At 38.4% G+C, this 15,241-nt stretch overlaps 1 protein-coding gene and 1 long non-coding RNA gene across 2 annotated transcripts in view; one reads left to right on the plus strand and one right to left on the minus strand.

The window, feature by feature from the left end:
- LOC115778393 (cyclin-dependent kinase-like 5) overlaps nt 1–3,490 on the minus strand; it is a 50,044-nt gene extending 46,554 nt beyond the window's left edge. Inside the window, exon 1 of the mRNA XM_030726495.1 lies at nt 3,417–3,490. Within this exon, the coding sequence (XP_030582355.1) occupies nt 3,417–3,453 (37 nt within the window). The 5' untranslated portion in view covers nt 3,454–3,490. The remainder of the gene's footprint in view (nt 1–3,416) is intronic.
- Nucleotides 3,491–9,185: 5,695 nt separating this feature from the next.
- Nucleotides 9,186–13,628, plus strand: LOC115800696 (uncharacterized). Its single transcript, XR_004021690.1, has 4 exons — nt 9,186–9,262; nt 12,729–12,802; nt 13,043–13,111; nt 13,558–13,628. It is a non-coding gene; the product is annotated as an uncharacterized LOC115800696 (long non-coding RNA).
- The last annotated feature ends 1,613 nt before the right edge of the window (nt 13,629–15,241 follow it).

The following is a 15,241-nucleotide window of genomic DNA, read 5'->3' on the forward strand; positions in this document are numbered from 1 at the left end:
TTACGGCTTTGCTCTTATGGAGAGCGATACCCTTTTGCATAGCCACCATCTGTTACTTTGCTTTCAGAGTTGCTTTCAGCATTTTTTTGCAAAAGAACTAAAAAACCTTAAATAATAATTATTTTTGCAATGGCATGTCTTATCATAAGACTTGTGCAGCTGTAGTTGTAAAAATTCACTGTATATATTTATCTGTTTGCTACATGGGGGTGAATAGGTCTATCCAGGAAAGTGGTAACCTGCAGCAACATCATTTATCTTTTCAGGAAAAACAAGGATTCATAAAAATAGTTTTTAAAAAGTCTGTGATAACATTTATGCTGTTCCAGAGCTATGCAAATTTGATTTAATCACATGCACATAGCAAACATTTCATAATTATTCATAATTTGCTGATAAATTTGTGATTTCCATGGTACAGACCTCTCACAAGCTTGTGCATGAGTTACAAATCCATTTGGCTTGATTATTAAAATGAGGAGATGTGTTGCAAATTGTAAAAAAATGAAAAATAAAATGAAGTGGCTTCAGGATTCCTGCAGTAAATACTTATAGCACTTTCTTAATTTTGCCATGAACCATGATAGCTTAGTTATGGTAGTTAGAGTACTTTGCTGGCTGAGGTGAATCAAGATTCATTAACTGTATAAAAAAGAAAAAAAAAGAAAATCAAAACACAATTTAACTGACAAAAAAAACATTTTTAGTGACAGTGTAAATTTAAAATGCAGCCGAATTACCCAGCAGATATTGTGTCTATGTTGAAGAACAATGGGAATACAGTAAAAAAAAGTGACAAAAAGTTAATATATGCCACCATCACGCTGTGTATGTAAAAGATGCTCTGTGTAAAGTATAAATACATTTTACACATAGTGCCTTTAAGATGAAAAAAAATCAGAAAACTGTTAATTGCAGTTCCTTGTGGATATAACTTTTTGATAGATGTAGTAACGAGTGCTGGTGTAGATCACAGTTTATGAGAATAAGCAACAGCAGAATAAACACTTGGCTCCTCTGTCTTCTCACATTAGAGTAAAGTAGGAATGCATGTCCATCCAGCCAAATGAAATCCGGCTAAAAGACATAGAAATTTCATGGATTGTTGTTTAAAGGGCATTTAAGAGTCATTCACAGCTAAAAGTCAAATTTTATCCCAATTTTTTTTTTCCATTTTCTAAGCATAGAATATATTTCATAGTCAATGAATCTGCTAAGCAAGACTGCTCAGCCTTTTACAGCAAAACACACACATAGAGGCAAACATGCACACAAACATAACTGATGCACATGTTCATGTTTTTGAAACAAGTATTTTAGAGATTTCCCTGCCATGCTGACAGGAATAAATTTCTGGTTGAGAAAATAATGAATTACCCTCATATATGGACTAAAAAGGTATAAAGCTAAAAAAAAAAAGAGGTATCAATATGAACAGAAAACTGCAGAAACATACTTTAGCAGAAAAGAGTCATAATTCACACCAGAGGTCTTTGTCAAACAGGCATTGATTATTATTTTTTTATATAAACTATTAAACAAGTGTTCGTATCTAAATGATTTTATACAAACCACAAACAAATTAAGGCTGGAGTAAAAAAAAAAAATTAAGGTTTGAATTACCTTTACATCGATATATGACATGGTAAATTCAGCGTATTGTAGAATATGTAGAATATCAGTTTTATCAGTACTCCAATCAGGTCCTGCTCTTCTGCTTTAAGTGTCTTTTCATTCAATAAGCAAATTAAATTTCAGCTGCATTTTCCAAGCAGCATTTCGGAAACTCAACACTTCCTTCTGGCCAGGAAGTGGTTGATCATACCCTTTGACCTAAAGGCATTCAGCATGGGAACCCATCGGCTATCATCTGAAAACACTTTGGGGCTTCCGGAATAGCCGGATCCCATGTTTAGAAATGGAGACAAATTTAAAAAAGTGAAACTGAATAAACATATAACAGTTTTTTTTTTTAACTCTCCAAGCTGTTTACCTGTACGCTAAAAACACCTTCTTACATTCAATTTGATTTGATTTATATAACACCAATTCACAACAACAGTCACCTCAACGCACTTTATTTTTCAAGGTAAAGACCCTAAAATATTAGAAAGAAACCCCAGCAATCACACAGCCTAGAAACCCCAGCAATCACACAGCCTAGCAACCCCAGCAATCACACAGCCTAGAAACCCCAGCAATCATACAGCCTCCTATGAGCAAGCACTTGGTGACAGTAGGAAGGAAAAGCTCCCTTTTAACAGGAAGAAACACAACTGGTTGGGGGTGTAGGGGAAAGAGCAGAGAGCACTGAGAGACAGGACGAAAGACACACTATGGGAGGAAGAGTGTAATAATTACTAATGCAGTAGTGGGGAGTGAAAAGAGATGAGTGAAGCAGAAACATGCCCAGCCCCCAAGCTACCTAGGCCTATTGCAGCACAACTAAGGGAGGGTTCAAGGTCACCTGATCCAGCCCTATCTATAAGCTTTATCACAAAGGAAGGTTTTAAGCCTAATCTTAAAAGCAAAGAGGGCGTCTACTTCAGGAACCGCAAGTAAGCCTGCAGTCCGAGATCAGGCTGATACAGTACTATGAGGTCTTTAAGATATGACGGGGCCTGATTATTCAAGATTTTGTATGTGAGGAGAGAGATTTTAAATTCAGTTCTGAATTTAACAGGGAGCCAATGAAACATGTTTGGTCAAAACTATGCAGACAAGACTTTAGGGTCCAAAAATCTTGTCCTTTGATTGCAGATTTTTTATATTCAAATGCTACACCAGACCAAAAAGGGTCAGATCGCATTGATGGTAACCTCACCATGCTTTAAAATAACACACAGAATAGAGGCAACTCAAAGTAATCAAGGAATGAAAACAGCCACAGTTAGAGAAGAGAAACTGAGCAGCAGAGTGGTGAGTATCCTTGACTGTTATACTGATTAAATTAGTACTGTGGAAAGTAGCCAAACAACAGGTATGTGCAGAGGATGTTTTTAGTTTGTATCAGGAGTAAACTAAAACCGGAAACAGGGAGACTTCACACTAAAATCTAATAAGGTATGCTTATCAAACAGGCAAACGTATAAAACGATCCGCCTGTTACACAATCCTGTTTCAAGATAAACAAATGCTCCAGAAAGTAAGCGAAAAGATTTGATGACCTAATGACTAAAGACTTCACCAAACTCCAAGGCTCACACTCTACTTTAAAATCTGCCTGCACTCAAAAATGCTAAAGTAGGATATATAAGATCTGTCAACAGCTATGTGTAGGTTTCAGCTGTGCAGTGTAAGACTCCCAAATCCCATTAAAATGTACACTGGTTATGCCCCCAGTGTTACCAGCAACAGTACATAAAGTCTTCAAGTTTTAAAACATGCAGTTAAATCTGCAGTGTAAATCCACCCACCTTCGCCCACAATGCCAAGGACTTCAAACTTATTCATTACATCACCGAGAGTGAGGGCTCCTCCAGCAGGTGAAATGAGCTGCTCGGGTTTTAGCGAGGAGGCTCCTGCTTTGACCAACAGCTGACGGAGTGAACTGCAGACTCCAGGAGAAGCATTGTAAGCGTCTGACCACAGCCCATCTTCACTCCTCTTCCACCATAGCTTCTCTCTCTCTTTCTCTCTACCTCTCTTCCAGACTTCTGAAAATAATTTTGCTTTATTTTTTATTATTATTAGGGAGCTGATTCAAGTTTATTCAGTTGTCCTTGCACTCCCTTTATTCCATGTCCTGATGTCCGTCTTCTACTTCCATCCAAAACTGCACACTGGCACACCTGGAAGACCAGAGACAAAAAGCAAGATGTAATCAAATGTGTTATCAAAGGGTCCCTCCAAGGTCCAACTACACCATCATTCCTTGCACAAGCAGTGGCATGCTGTTGGTATTCCTGACACAGATGGTGAATAAGTGGGACATGTAGATGTACAGAAAGGCAACATTTCCTTGAGGGCATGTTTAAATAAGGGATGACTTAAGCATCACTTCTACACTATTCTAATTATCTATCCATCAACAAAGAGGATGCTGCAAAAAAGTATGTCAACAGCAACTGAAAATGACCAGTAAATATTATATAGATGCTGCTGGTCCTCTGAAGAGGAATCCTCTGGGTGATCCCCTACATTTTCCTCTAGCAGCACTACAAAAAAAAAAAAAAAAGAAAATTCACATTTTTGCTATTTAATGAAGTTATTGACATCCTCTGGATGGATTGCTTTAATATCCATGGTGCAAGGAGAATGAATCCTCCTAGATTTGCCTACAGCGCTCGGCACCATCAGCAGGTCAGTTTTCAGTTAGCCGATAAAACATCTCAACATTTACTAAATGGGTTGGCACAATTTTGCAACAAACAGTGATGCATGATGTATTACACAGATTTTGCTTTGACTTTTCCTCTGAAGCCACCAGCTGAGTGATCATTGCGGTTTTCAGTGAAAGGTCTCTATTTGATTAACTATTACACTCCGTATCGTCATTCATGCTTCCTGTTATCGGCTCCAAAAATGCAATTTGTCAAGTACTTATTTATAAAAATAACTGCAAAACTTTTGACAATTACAAATTGTGTTTGTGCTAACAAAGAACCGTTAATGTGGGAAACTGCTGAACAGAGTACATATCACACTTCCTTGCTATCAGCAAGTTAACCCTCTGATATCTAAGATATCATCAGTAACAATCCAAGCCCAAACACCAACTCTGAATCTGGACAATCAAAATATGTCATTCTTGAAGAGAAGAGAAGAGAAGAGAAGAGAAGAGAAGAGAAGAGAAGAGAAGAGAAGAGAAGAGAAGAGAAGAGAAGAGAAGAGAAAGTAATCAGCCCAACTGACAAGCATCAAAAACTATTCACTTTTCTCCTTAAAAAAGTCTGTTTTGTCTTTCTCCAAAATATAAAAGTTGGGGTTCTCACGATGACTTAGACCTCAGCATAACCCTGTCAGGTAAGAACAGCACTGCTGTTCCTCGCACGCATGCACACAGCGTGATTATGTGGTGAATTATTGGGTGGAATGCTATTAAATGTACTAACTTGAAAGGTGATGTACAAATTCATGTCCACGTTGGGATGATTTTGAATAATTCTGGTGACGTCTGGACTTTTAAGCTATAGGATCAGCAGGCTCCCCAAAAATTGCAAGAACACTCACATTAGTTGCAATTTACAAAGTGACCGCTTTATCTGCAGATCTCTGAATCTGACACATTCAAAATGTTGAGCTGAGCTGGCTGATGTGAAGATTTAATATTTTCACAACTAACATTTTCTTTCATTGCTTATGTTCACCCCCCCCCCCCTCCTTTACATTCCGGTTTCTATGAGGTTATTCTGCTGTACATTTATGCACAACAATTTTATTTTATTTTTTTAAACAAAGAGAGAGAAAAAAGGCTCAGAACAATTACATCTAAAGGCAGATCATCTCTTGTCACACATCCAAAACTGACCACGATTATTAAATGCCTCTTTTGTAATGTGGATGCTGCTGGACTGGAACCATCAAAGCTTCTCACAGTATCAGTCCAGCTTCATTTGATTTATTCAGCAGTGCAAAAAAAAACACTTTAATGTTGACTTGGCTCATGTGCCTGTGTGGGCGTTTTCCTATGCAGTGTATGCTCCACACAGCTAAGTCTTTCCAGGGGAAGAGATAAAGTGGACGTTGAGGCCACCCATGGTTTGTCATTTAAGGACACTGGGTAGTGATTCAATTTAGGTATAGACTAAAAGCCAACATCGAGAGTGACCTATTAGGTATTAGAGCTTGTACTTTAGAAAAAAAAAATGTTCCTAAAAAGGATACAGCATGGATTCGGTTTGTTGATACGCTGCTGCTTCTTCTTGCAACGAAACGGAAATAAGGTGAAAACATCACTGTAGAAGTCCAGAAAATATTGACAGAATGGAGGACAACATAATATCGAAACTAATGCTGGTTGGAGTCAGCATGCAAAGAAAACCATGGCAATAAGTGAGTTTGGGAGCCTGAATTTAATAGGCAGGTGCGTGCGTCGGCGTGCACGAGACTATGTGTGTTTGCTTGCGGTGAGGGGGGAGGGAAGGGGAGAGGTGCTGGTGGTGGGGGGATAGTAATGCTGCTCTCTCTGCACCGAAACTGCGTCTCTCGTCGCTGCGTTGCGGAGCGCACCATCATTCCATCGCTGTCCACGCGTTTCTCAGCCTACACAGCAACCAGTGCATACATTATAACGGTCCATGTTCACGACAGTGTTGCACAACATCACCCACAAATAACGTTTACTAGTGAATCCATAATAAGAGATCGTTTCAAGCACACAGAAATCATAAAATGGATAAAAAACATCGCAGCCCATTCACCTTTAAACCGAGCGAAGATTTACCTGCAGATGCGATGTGACGCTTGTACGAGGTGAGAAAGCTCAATCTGTGAAGCGCAGAGCATCATGCCCGTGAAAATGATGATGTGGGAAGACGAAGAAACATCATGGGGAGCGACGGGGGGAAAACCCGGGGCCTGCGCGTCGTGACACGATCAAATGTCCTACTCACTCAGTCTTTGGACGGAGGGGAGACCGAATCCGCAGGCATAACGCCGATGACGGGGTGTCAGTGTACCGTCAACAGTTCTTCAGAGGCTCCGTATTCATAGCCTCAGCATCAGCTGGTTATAGCAGCAAAATCGTCATTCCTCTGAGCGACGCCGCGCACAGCCAATAGAAACACGGACGTCTGCGCGTTCCAGCAGTGGTTTAACATCCACAGCGAGCTGAGATAAAATAAAAGTTTGGGAAGGAAATGCAGACGAGCTCACTATTTGTTTAGCATTTGATTTGCCTGATAATAATCGCCTTCCAGCAGCACGCAGATTTTACACTGCTAATTACCGCTGCTGCCTCCCCCCCCTCCCCTATGGTCAACCCATGTTGTGTCACTGATTAAAAATCTTCCTGCAGCTCATCTCCACTCTGTCTCACCTACACTTCCCCTCCATGCCTGCACTAATTGTCGAAATCGGTGTGTATTCACTGGACTCACAGACACTGCATCGACCTGCTTCATAATGAGCAGGTGTTCCAAAGATGCTGCCTTATTTTTGTTTGTGGGAAAAAAAAAATAGCTGCCTGCTTCTTGTCTCCGTTTGACCTTCTCGGGTTCATTTTGGCACATTGTGCTCACTGCAACAACTTTAGTAGGACGTGAAAATGAAGGAAATTGCCTTCATAAAAAGCCATTGTGCTATAACAGGATTTGTGTTCAAGCAGGTGTGATTTATCTTTGCCGAGAAGACCGTTTCATGGATTCAAAAGATAGATTATCGACATGACAATGTGTTTCACTTAGGTGTGTCCTGATGGAAATACTGTAGGTATCATCAGCAAATGTACTTTAATTTTCTTTTTTTCTTTAGCAAAATTTGCCTGTATTGGATAATTTCACATGTCAATGCATCACAGCTGAGGCAGCTGTGTGTTAAAGTCTATAAAGTAATTCCAGTGTAATAAGATACCACAATAATTGTAGTACAAGGCTGACGATCATTTGTAAAATTATAATAAAACAAAATAATACTAGAATGCACCATTAAACAAAATACAAAAGAAAAAACTTTTTTACTCTGTATTGTGTAAATCTGAATATGTAAATATAGCTGTGACGTAAATGTTCAGCTCATTCCTTTTGGTACAGAAAGTGCAAATATTAAATCAATTTAAAATACAAGTATTTTAGTTTGCTATTAAGTACTGTATGTGCACATAGTTTTAACACATTAGGGTTGTGAAAGCTAACTCCTCAATGTGGGGTGCATTATTGTAGAGAAAGATTACATTTTAATTGCTTTGTTACTTTATAGGTGACAATGTGTCAGTTTCAAAGAGTTCAGCTTTATACAATGTATTTTATTGGATTGTAGCCAACTTATTACTAGGTAACATATTGTGGTGTCATTGGTTAATGAATGTGCATTACATCTTACAAAGGAAAACAAAAAATAAAAAACCTGCTCACTTAGATTTCATACCACAATTATTATATAAGAGCAAAAACTAATTACTGTTTAGAGACTTTAATCTGAAAGAGTTTCCCCTCATTTTTTTTTGTTTCTTTTTTTTATCTGACAGACACAGTTTCATTACTGGAAAAGAATCTTAATATTTAGCTGTTATTCTGACTTGAACTACTTTGATGTGACAATATTTCTTGACTACTCTGTAGGTATCTTTAAAATATGTAGTTTTGTTAAGGACACATTTGAGGTACCTTACCTACTGGACATTTCTTTGTCCACTCCATTTAAGATGGAAACAGTTCATTCATTAACACTATAAATTACAATGTTGATATATCATAGATTAAATAATTAAAGAATCAAAGAAAATATACCAAAATTAGCCTAAAAGGTGGGTCTGGTTTTTTTATAATGATGAAATTAAATTAATACAAAGTGAAATATATATATATATATATATATATATATATATATATATATATATATATATATATATATATATATATATATATATATATATATATATATATATATATATCACATCACATTGTTATAAATGAAATAACAAGGCAATTAAAATGAAATCCTATTCCAGCAGTTACAAATTTGATAATATAACACAAATTGCTCTAAAGTGATATTTGAGTGTAATTTATTGATTGTGCTGTTTTGAATGCATAACTTTTGTGAAAGAGAATTTATAGTTTTACCTGAATAAAACATGATTTAAGTACTTCTTCCCACATTAACTAGCAATCAGACCACCTGACGCTGATAATCTCCCACTTTTCCTTAAATTAGTTTTTTAAACGTGTTTTGTCGTTGTAGTAACACAGATTATAGGAACAGTCTGGTTTTTTTTTACCTGTTTATCTAATTCATTGACGAATATTTTCATTTTTAATCATTAACATAGCTCACCTTCCATCCCTTGCTATTCCATGTCATCTCTATTCTCATCGCCTCCTGTATGATAATTAGCATGCCACAATAAAAAAATACACAAGAGAGAAATTTTCGTTTCCACGTGACCTACTGTTTAATACAAAACCCCAACATGATACAATACCTTCCTTAATAAAATGCTATTAATATTTCCCCTCCTCTACCCCAGTTATTTTTTAACCTCCTGTGTTAAAATATGAATTACAGCACTGCGCGGTGGACATGCGCGATGCTGCAGCGAATATGGCGGCTTGCATCTGATAGAAAGTGAGGAATCTCGCATCAAAATACCCGGTTTCACACGGTTGGTACGGCTCATGTCTCTTTATTCCTCTCGTGTGCTGTTTTGTTTTCCGTGCTGCGATCAAAAGCGGTCGGCTTTCCTGCTATTAGTGCGCGCAGTGATAGAGAGCGGAGCGTGTTTATACTGGATTCTGTGCAGACGGGGAGCTCGGTGCTGCTCACAGCAGCTACATTGAACTCTGCAGCTTTCCCTTCGCTTTCTGTCTACAGGGTTCCTGCAGAGGATTGCACTGCAACTGAGAAAAAACACCCCCCAAAAAACAAAAAACGTTTAGCGCGATCCTGCAGCCTCGTAGTAACACCGCCGTGGATACATTGTATCGTTAGCAGTGTTTAGCCTGCGTGAGGAGCGCTGTCCCGCCCACTAAATGTGACCGTAACCCAAATGAAAATGCGTCACAGACTTTTCTTCACATTTAAATTGGTATCTTCTGCTTATTTAACCTCACTCCTCCCAGGCTGCAAAATAAAAGAGAACAATACGCGTTTATTTTTTGCCCAAACATACACGCTGTTTCATTCCGCAGAGGTTTTATGAGACTCATCTTCAACGCTGGTGTTAGGAAAGCAGTTTGGGTTTAAAAAGAATAAATAAATAAAAAATAAATTGCCGTGAAAGTTGTAGGGTGTGAGACGATCTCCCAAGTTATGATCGCGGAGGTGACGCCCTGCAGCGACTCACACACCCCTCAGCCTCCCAGCAGCAGTAATGCGATCCATCCACTGTCCTGTCTCCAAACTGTCCTGCCTCACAGAGGAAACACCAGGCGAGGCCGAGAGCAGGGTTTGCGAGCTGAGCTCACTGTTGTCAAATTAAAAAAAAAAAAAAAAAAGAGTCTGAAGGGCGTGATGTAGGGTGAACACCCCTCACCATTTTTAGAGTGATATTATTTAACAATTAACCGAACACGCTATGATGTTATCTAAACATCAATAAGTCACCTCCTATAATTTGGTCATTGGTAATTGATTCATTCTTGATCTGACAAACAATTTCTCGTTTACTTTTTTCTGCTTGTTTCTGAAATGCAGCTCCAACTGTGAAATAATGAGAACATTAAAAACTAAGACACGTGCAGTTTACAGCCTCATAAAGGACGTTAGAACCTGTGAATATGCAGCATTTGGGGCTGAGAAATTACTTAAACCATTTATTGATTATCAAAAGTAAAGTAATCCACTACCTGGTTCACTCCCAGGCTTTCCCCTCCTCTTTATCTTAATGTGAACAAACTTTTATGCCACATTACCCGGTGGTTTATAAAACTGCCATGGATGTTTCTCAGCATTTCTTTCCACATTTTGCCTTCCAATCTAAAAACAACAATAATAATTAAAATAAAGTTTGATTAATGATGGCAATAAATTACTTGCATCTGACTCTTCATTAGTTTGAAAGTCAGAAATCAAAAGCTTGTTTGGAAGATAACTGGGATGTGTTTTATTGATATAAAAGTATAGAAAAAATAAAATAAGTATAAAAAAAGAAATTTTGATATGAAAAATGTGTTCCTTATAAGAAACAAACAAACAAAAAAAGAAATCAGTGACAAACACTGTGACAGCTCCTCCTGTTGAGTGAGAGTCACAGCTTTTTCGCATCTTCTCACTGTTCAGTTTTGTGAACATCGCACTAATCCCAGATCAGTGGCTGCCTGAGTGGAAATGGAGATTGTAAAAATTAAGTGCTTCCTGGTCTGCGGGGCAGTTTTGTCTGACCCTCTTGAGAAAGGAGGACAAACCAATGCAAACACTGAACCGGTCTGGAGCTGGAATCCTTTTCATGTCTGCCCGGAGACGTCCCACATCCACACGTCTTAATGGCCTTTTATGGCAGCTTGGAATCTTTATGACTTCTTCTGACTCAGTGGGATTCATTGCACAGATGGGGGGGGGGGATCTTCAGAGGGAGGGACAGCCACAATATATTGCAGATGCTAAAACTTTGAAGCACAAAGAGAGGAGACACTGCCAGGCTTCTGAAGAAATTTTAGCCTTTGAATTTATGGATTTAAGTTGTATTTTTCCCTCTTTTGTATGCTGTGGATTATTTCTGCTGTAACTATGGACAGAATTCGCATGGCGTGGGACTGTGCTGAGGTTTTACTTAAAATTGATCTATAGTTTTGGGCCAGATTTTCAGCATAAACAGCGGGGTAACAGTTTTATTTTCTTAAAAAGGAGTGGTAATGGTGAAAAAGCTGCTACCAGAGAAGTCCATATGGAATTGAATAGCAAGATATTTTAATCCAAATCGTAAGCAGGACAGGTTTTAGTTACCTCCTTGCCTCTGATTGAAGTTCTTTATTTGTTTTACACACTTAACAGCGCTCGTGGATCCTTTATGACCTCTGACATTTTCATGGGCAAAGTTGAAGTAAATTATAGATCGCGGTCAGATAAATAAGAAGGTCTGGAATGTATGATATTTAGTTTTTCTCACTCTCAACAGAACCCATAAAATGACTAAACCTGCATGTGTTGATCCACCTCTGTCAGTTCTTTCCAGCTTTGCTAACCTGTCTGTATGGTGCCACAAATGTTACTCAAACAAGTGTGGATGTTGTTTGTTAGGTACTGTTTTTAGCCGTGGCTGGATTCATGTGATTATAGATGTGCTTGACTCAGAATAACGGTTGTGAATGTTTCAGGTAACTGACAGTAACAAGAATGGGTTAGTGGGCTTTGGCCACACAGTTTAGGTTTGTTGGATAAAGTCACTTTTTTGTTTTGGTCTTTCCATGTGATTTGTTGAGAGTAAAAAAAAAAAAATCCCATTTTTGAAAAAGGTCCAGCAAATTTATTTGCAGAGCAATTTTGAACAACGAGGCAAATCAGTAGACTTTACAGAGGACAGAAAAGGCAAAAGAGCAGTGAAAAAGACATTTAAACAAGCATGAAATAGAGCTGAAGATAAAACAGGGGAGTATACATTAGAATGGATCATTATATGAGCCGACATTTAATTTAATAAAAAGATGTCAAGCTTTCATTCAGATGCATGTTTCTTAGAAAGTGAATGCAGCTTTCTAGTGTCTATTTTTGATCCTGTGGACAGTAGGCAGACATGTTCCAGACAATCTGAGAGATCTGGATATTTCATAATGTAGCAGCAGATCAGAAATGTAATTTAGCTCTAAACTATTTAGTGTTTATAAACCAGCAGTAGCATTCTAAAGTAAATTCTCCAACATGGACACATAGAGGGATGTCATCTTTCGCAGTATAACAAAAGTGAAATTAATTTTTAGCATAAGTTTATAATCCCTTAATTAAGTTATGTACGCTTAGTGCAGAGTAATTTACACTTAATTATCCAGAATAATTAAATTTCAACAGCTAAAGGCTGCCATACTTAAAATATAGTTTTATGTTACATGAAAACTCTCAAGAAAAGTTACCTGTACTATTAGATGATTTCATTTGGTCTGTTGTGAGATGAACTTTTTGGACTGTGTTATTTCTAGCATCTGTTGGGGTGACTGCCTGTCTGACTTGACCTGAAGAAGCACCGTCATCATGGGCCGAACACCACACAGAGGTAAGCCTGCACAGCGCGGTTGTGCCAATTTGATCCAAAAGAAACCCTCAAAAGGTGCATCACCAAAACGATGAAAATCCTCACTGATTTTTACAAAGACATGATTGGAGTCTTTCGTGTTTGGTATGTTTGAGGTAGTTTGAGAACTGTTACAATGCCTCCATTCTCACAGTAATTAAAGTCTGTATATCAGAAGCTTCATAATTCTGATGAGCCGTTCAATCACCGCTTTGATTTCAGATCAAAAGGAGGAGAAGAAGGAGAGACGGAGCAGCATCACAGCAGGCTCTGCTCTTGACAAGTCTAATGGTTAGCTATGCAGATCTCTGCCTTGTCACTCCTCATTGTTAACCCTCTCATTATCAGTCTAATTTAAACCTATTTTTATTAATCCAGCCACTTCAGTGTCACCACTTCCACAGTTAATAACCCATTATATCTTTTTTTAGGAAGTTTCGGGGGTAGGATCACAAAAGCACCCTTACTTTTCTGCCAGTATTACTCACATCTATCACTTTTTTTTTGGTTGTTTCTAACATCCTGTACAGATTAAGATTTACTTTGAATTAACAATCATAACATTTTTCTTTTACTTAAATCAGTCTTAGTGTTGTAAACAGCTTTTTTCAAACAAAAAATACTTTGAGTACAAATTGATTCGTTTTATTTTAACACTTGATTTTTGTCACTTTCCTTTTTCAATCACAAATTCTGTACCTGAGTGATCAGCATTTTGTTTCTGTCCATATTGCTAGAACCATTCAGCTGGGAGGAATATCTGAGAGAAACGTCCTCCATTGCAGCATCGCCTTCGTGCTTCAAGCAGGTACCTGATCATTAAGAAGAATTTTTAATATGCCACATCATTAATCTCCCCTTTGAGTGTATTGTTGTCTTCAATTTGTCCTTGAATGAAAACATTCTGTGATAATTTCAGACAAAATGTTTTATAAAGAAGTGTTGCTCAGGTGATGATTTACTGTCAGCCAAAAAACAAAAGCACCAAGAAATGCCAACAAAAAAAAAATTGAGCTTGACTGAGCATAATTTTTGGAGTGTACTCGTGACAATTTTTGCCCCTTTATCCAGAAGACCATTTGTGAGGTCAGATGCTCAGATGCTGATGCTGGGGCCTGGCTCACAGCCTCTGTTCTAGTTCATCCCAAAGGCGTTCGACGCGGTTATGGCAAGGGTTGTTGTGTGGGCCAGTCAAGTCCTTCCACACCAAACTCCAACCGTGCCTTTATTGGCCTTGCTTTGTGCACTGGGTCACAGTCATGCTGGAAAAGAAAAGGGCCTTCCCCAGACTGTTCCCACAAAAGCTGGAAGCATAGCATTATCAAAAATGGCTCGGTATGGTGAAGTGCTCATGACAAATGAATTGGTTTATAGCTAAGAGCTGCGTTTTGCACAGCTGCACACCCATTATGAGGTTCACCCTGCTGGTTTAAGTATTTTTCAGCTTTATGCCATCAGTTACAATTGTTAGAATAATAAAAAAAAGTGATCAAATGTAATAAGTTAAGCCTCTTAGAACAATAAGTTGCATAGTTTAAGTAGTAAGCTATTGCAACTTGAAAGTAACCTTCCTGACACTGCACATCAGTCTTAATGTTAAACAAACATTATGTTCAACTTTAAGGAAACCTGGACTGGCTCCCAAACAGATGAGGCTCAGGACCAAGTTATGTAATATGAACTGGTATTAGTTGAAAGCTGGCTTTTTACCTTGAATGTTTCCTCTTCTTTACTATCAGTTAGTAAGGTTTTTTTTTAGCCTTTCAGAGATTCAGAGATTTGCCTCAGCTGTCAGTGAACACTTCAAGAACAAAAGAGACATCACAGTTACAGTCATTACATGCATTAACCTCAAAGAGCTCTGCGACAACAGCAGCAATGCCACTAAGAATCAAAACACCACAATCTACAAGCAACACACCTCCCATATTACCTGGATTTGTTCAACTGAATTATTCTTCAGCCACCCCTCATTTCTTCATATTTCATTTATATCAGGTCTTTGCTGGAAAAAAAAATCCAGCAAAGACCTGACACAGGACCTAAGAGATGCATCCGGACCTTCAGTTAACCCATCTACTGTCCACTGAAACCTCATCAGAAATGGTTTCAGTGGAAGGGTGGCTGTCAAGAAGCCATTCTTAATGTAGGGAAACAGGGAGAAAAGGCTGAGGTATGCCACATTATGCAAGAACTGGACTCAAAATTGGTGGCGACAGGTCTTATGAAGTGATTAATCCAAATGAGGTAGGATAGGCTTTAGCCCCCCCCCCCTATTAATATTTTTAATATGGATGGATGGATGGATGGATGGATGGATGGATGGAAATTGTTGTCAGTGTGTACAGAGGAGGTCATGGATTGGCCTCCCCAGAGCCCGGACCTCCACATTATTGACAAAGAATGAAACAAAAGGCAGCC

Source organism: Archocentrus centrarchus, chromosome 3 (assembly GCF_007364275.1).
Source record: "Archocentrus centrarchus isolate MPI-CPG fArcCen1 chromosome 3, fArcCen1, whole genome shotgun sequence".
In the NCBI taxonomy this organism is placed as follows: domain Eukaryota; kingdom Metazoa; phylum Chordata; class Actinopteri; order Cichliformes; family Cichlidae; genus Archocentrus; species Archocentrus centrarchus.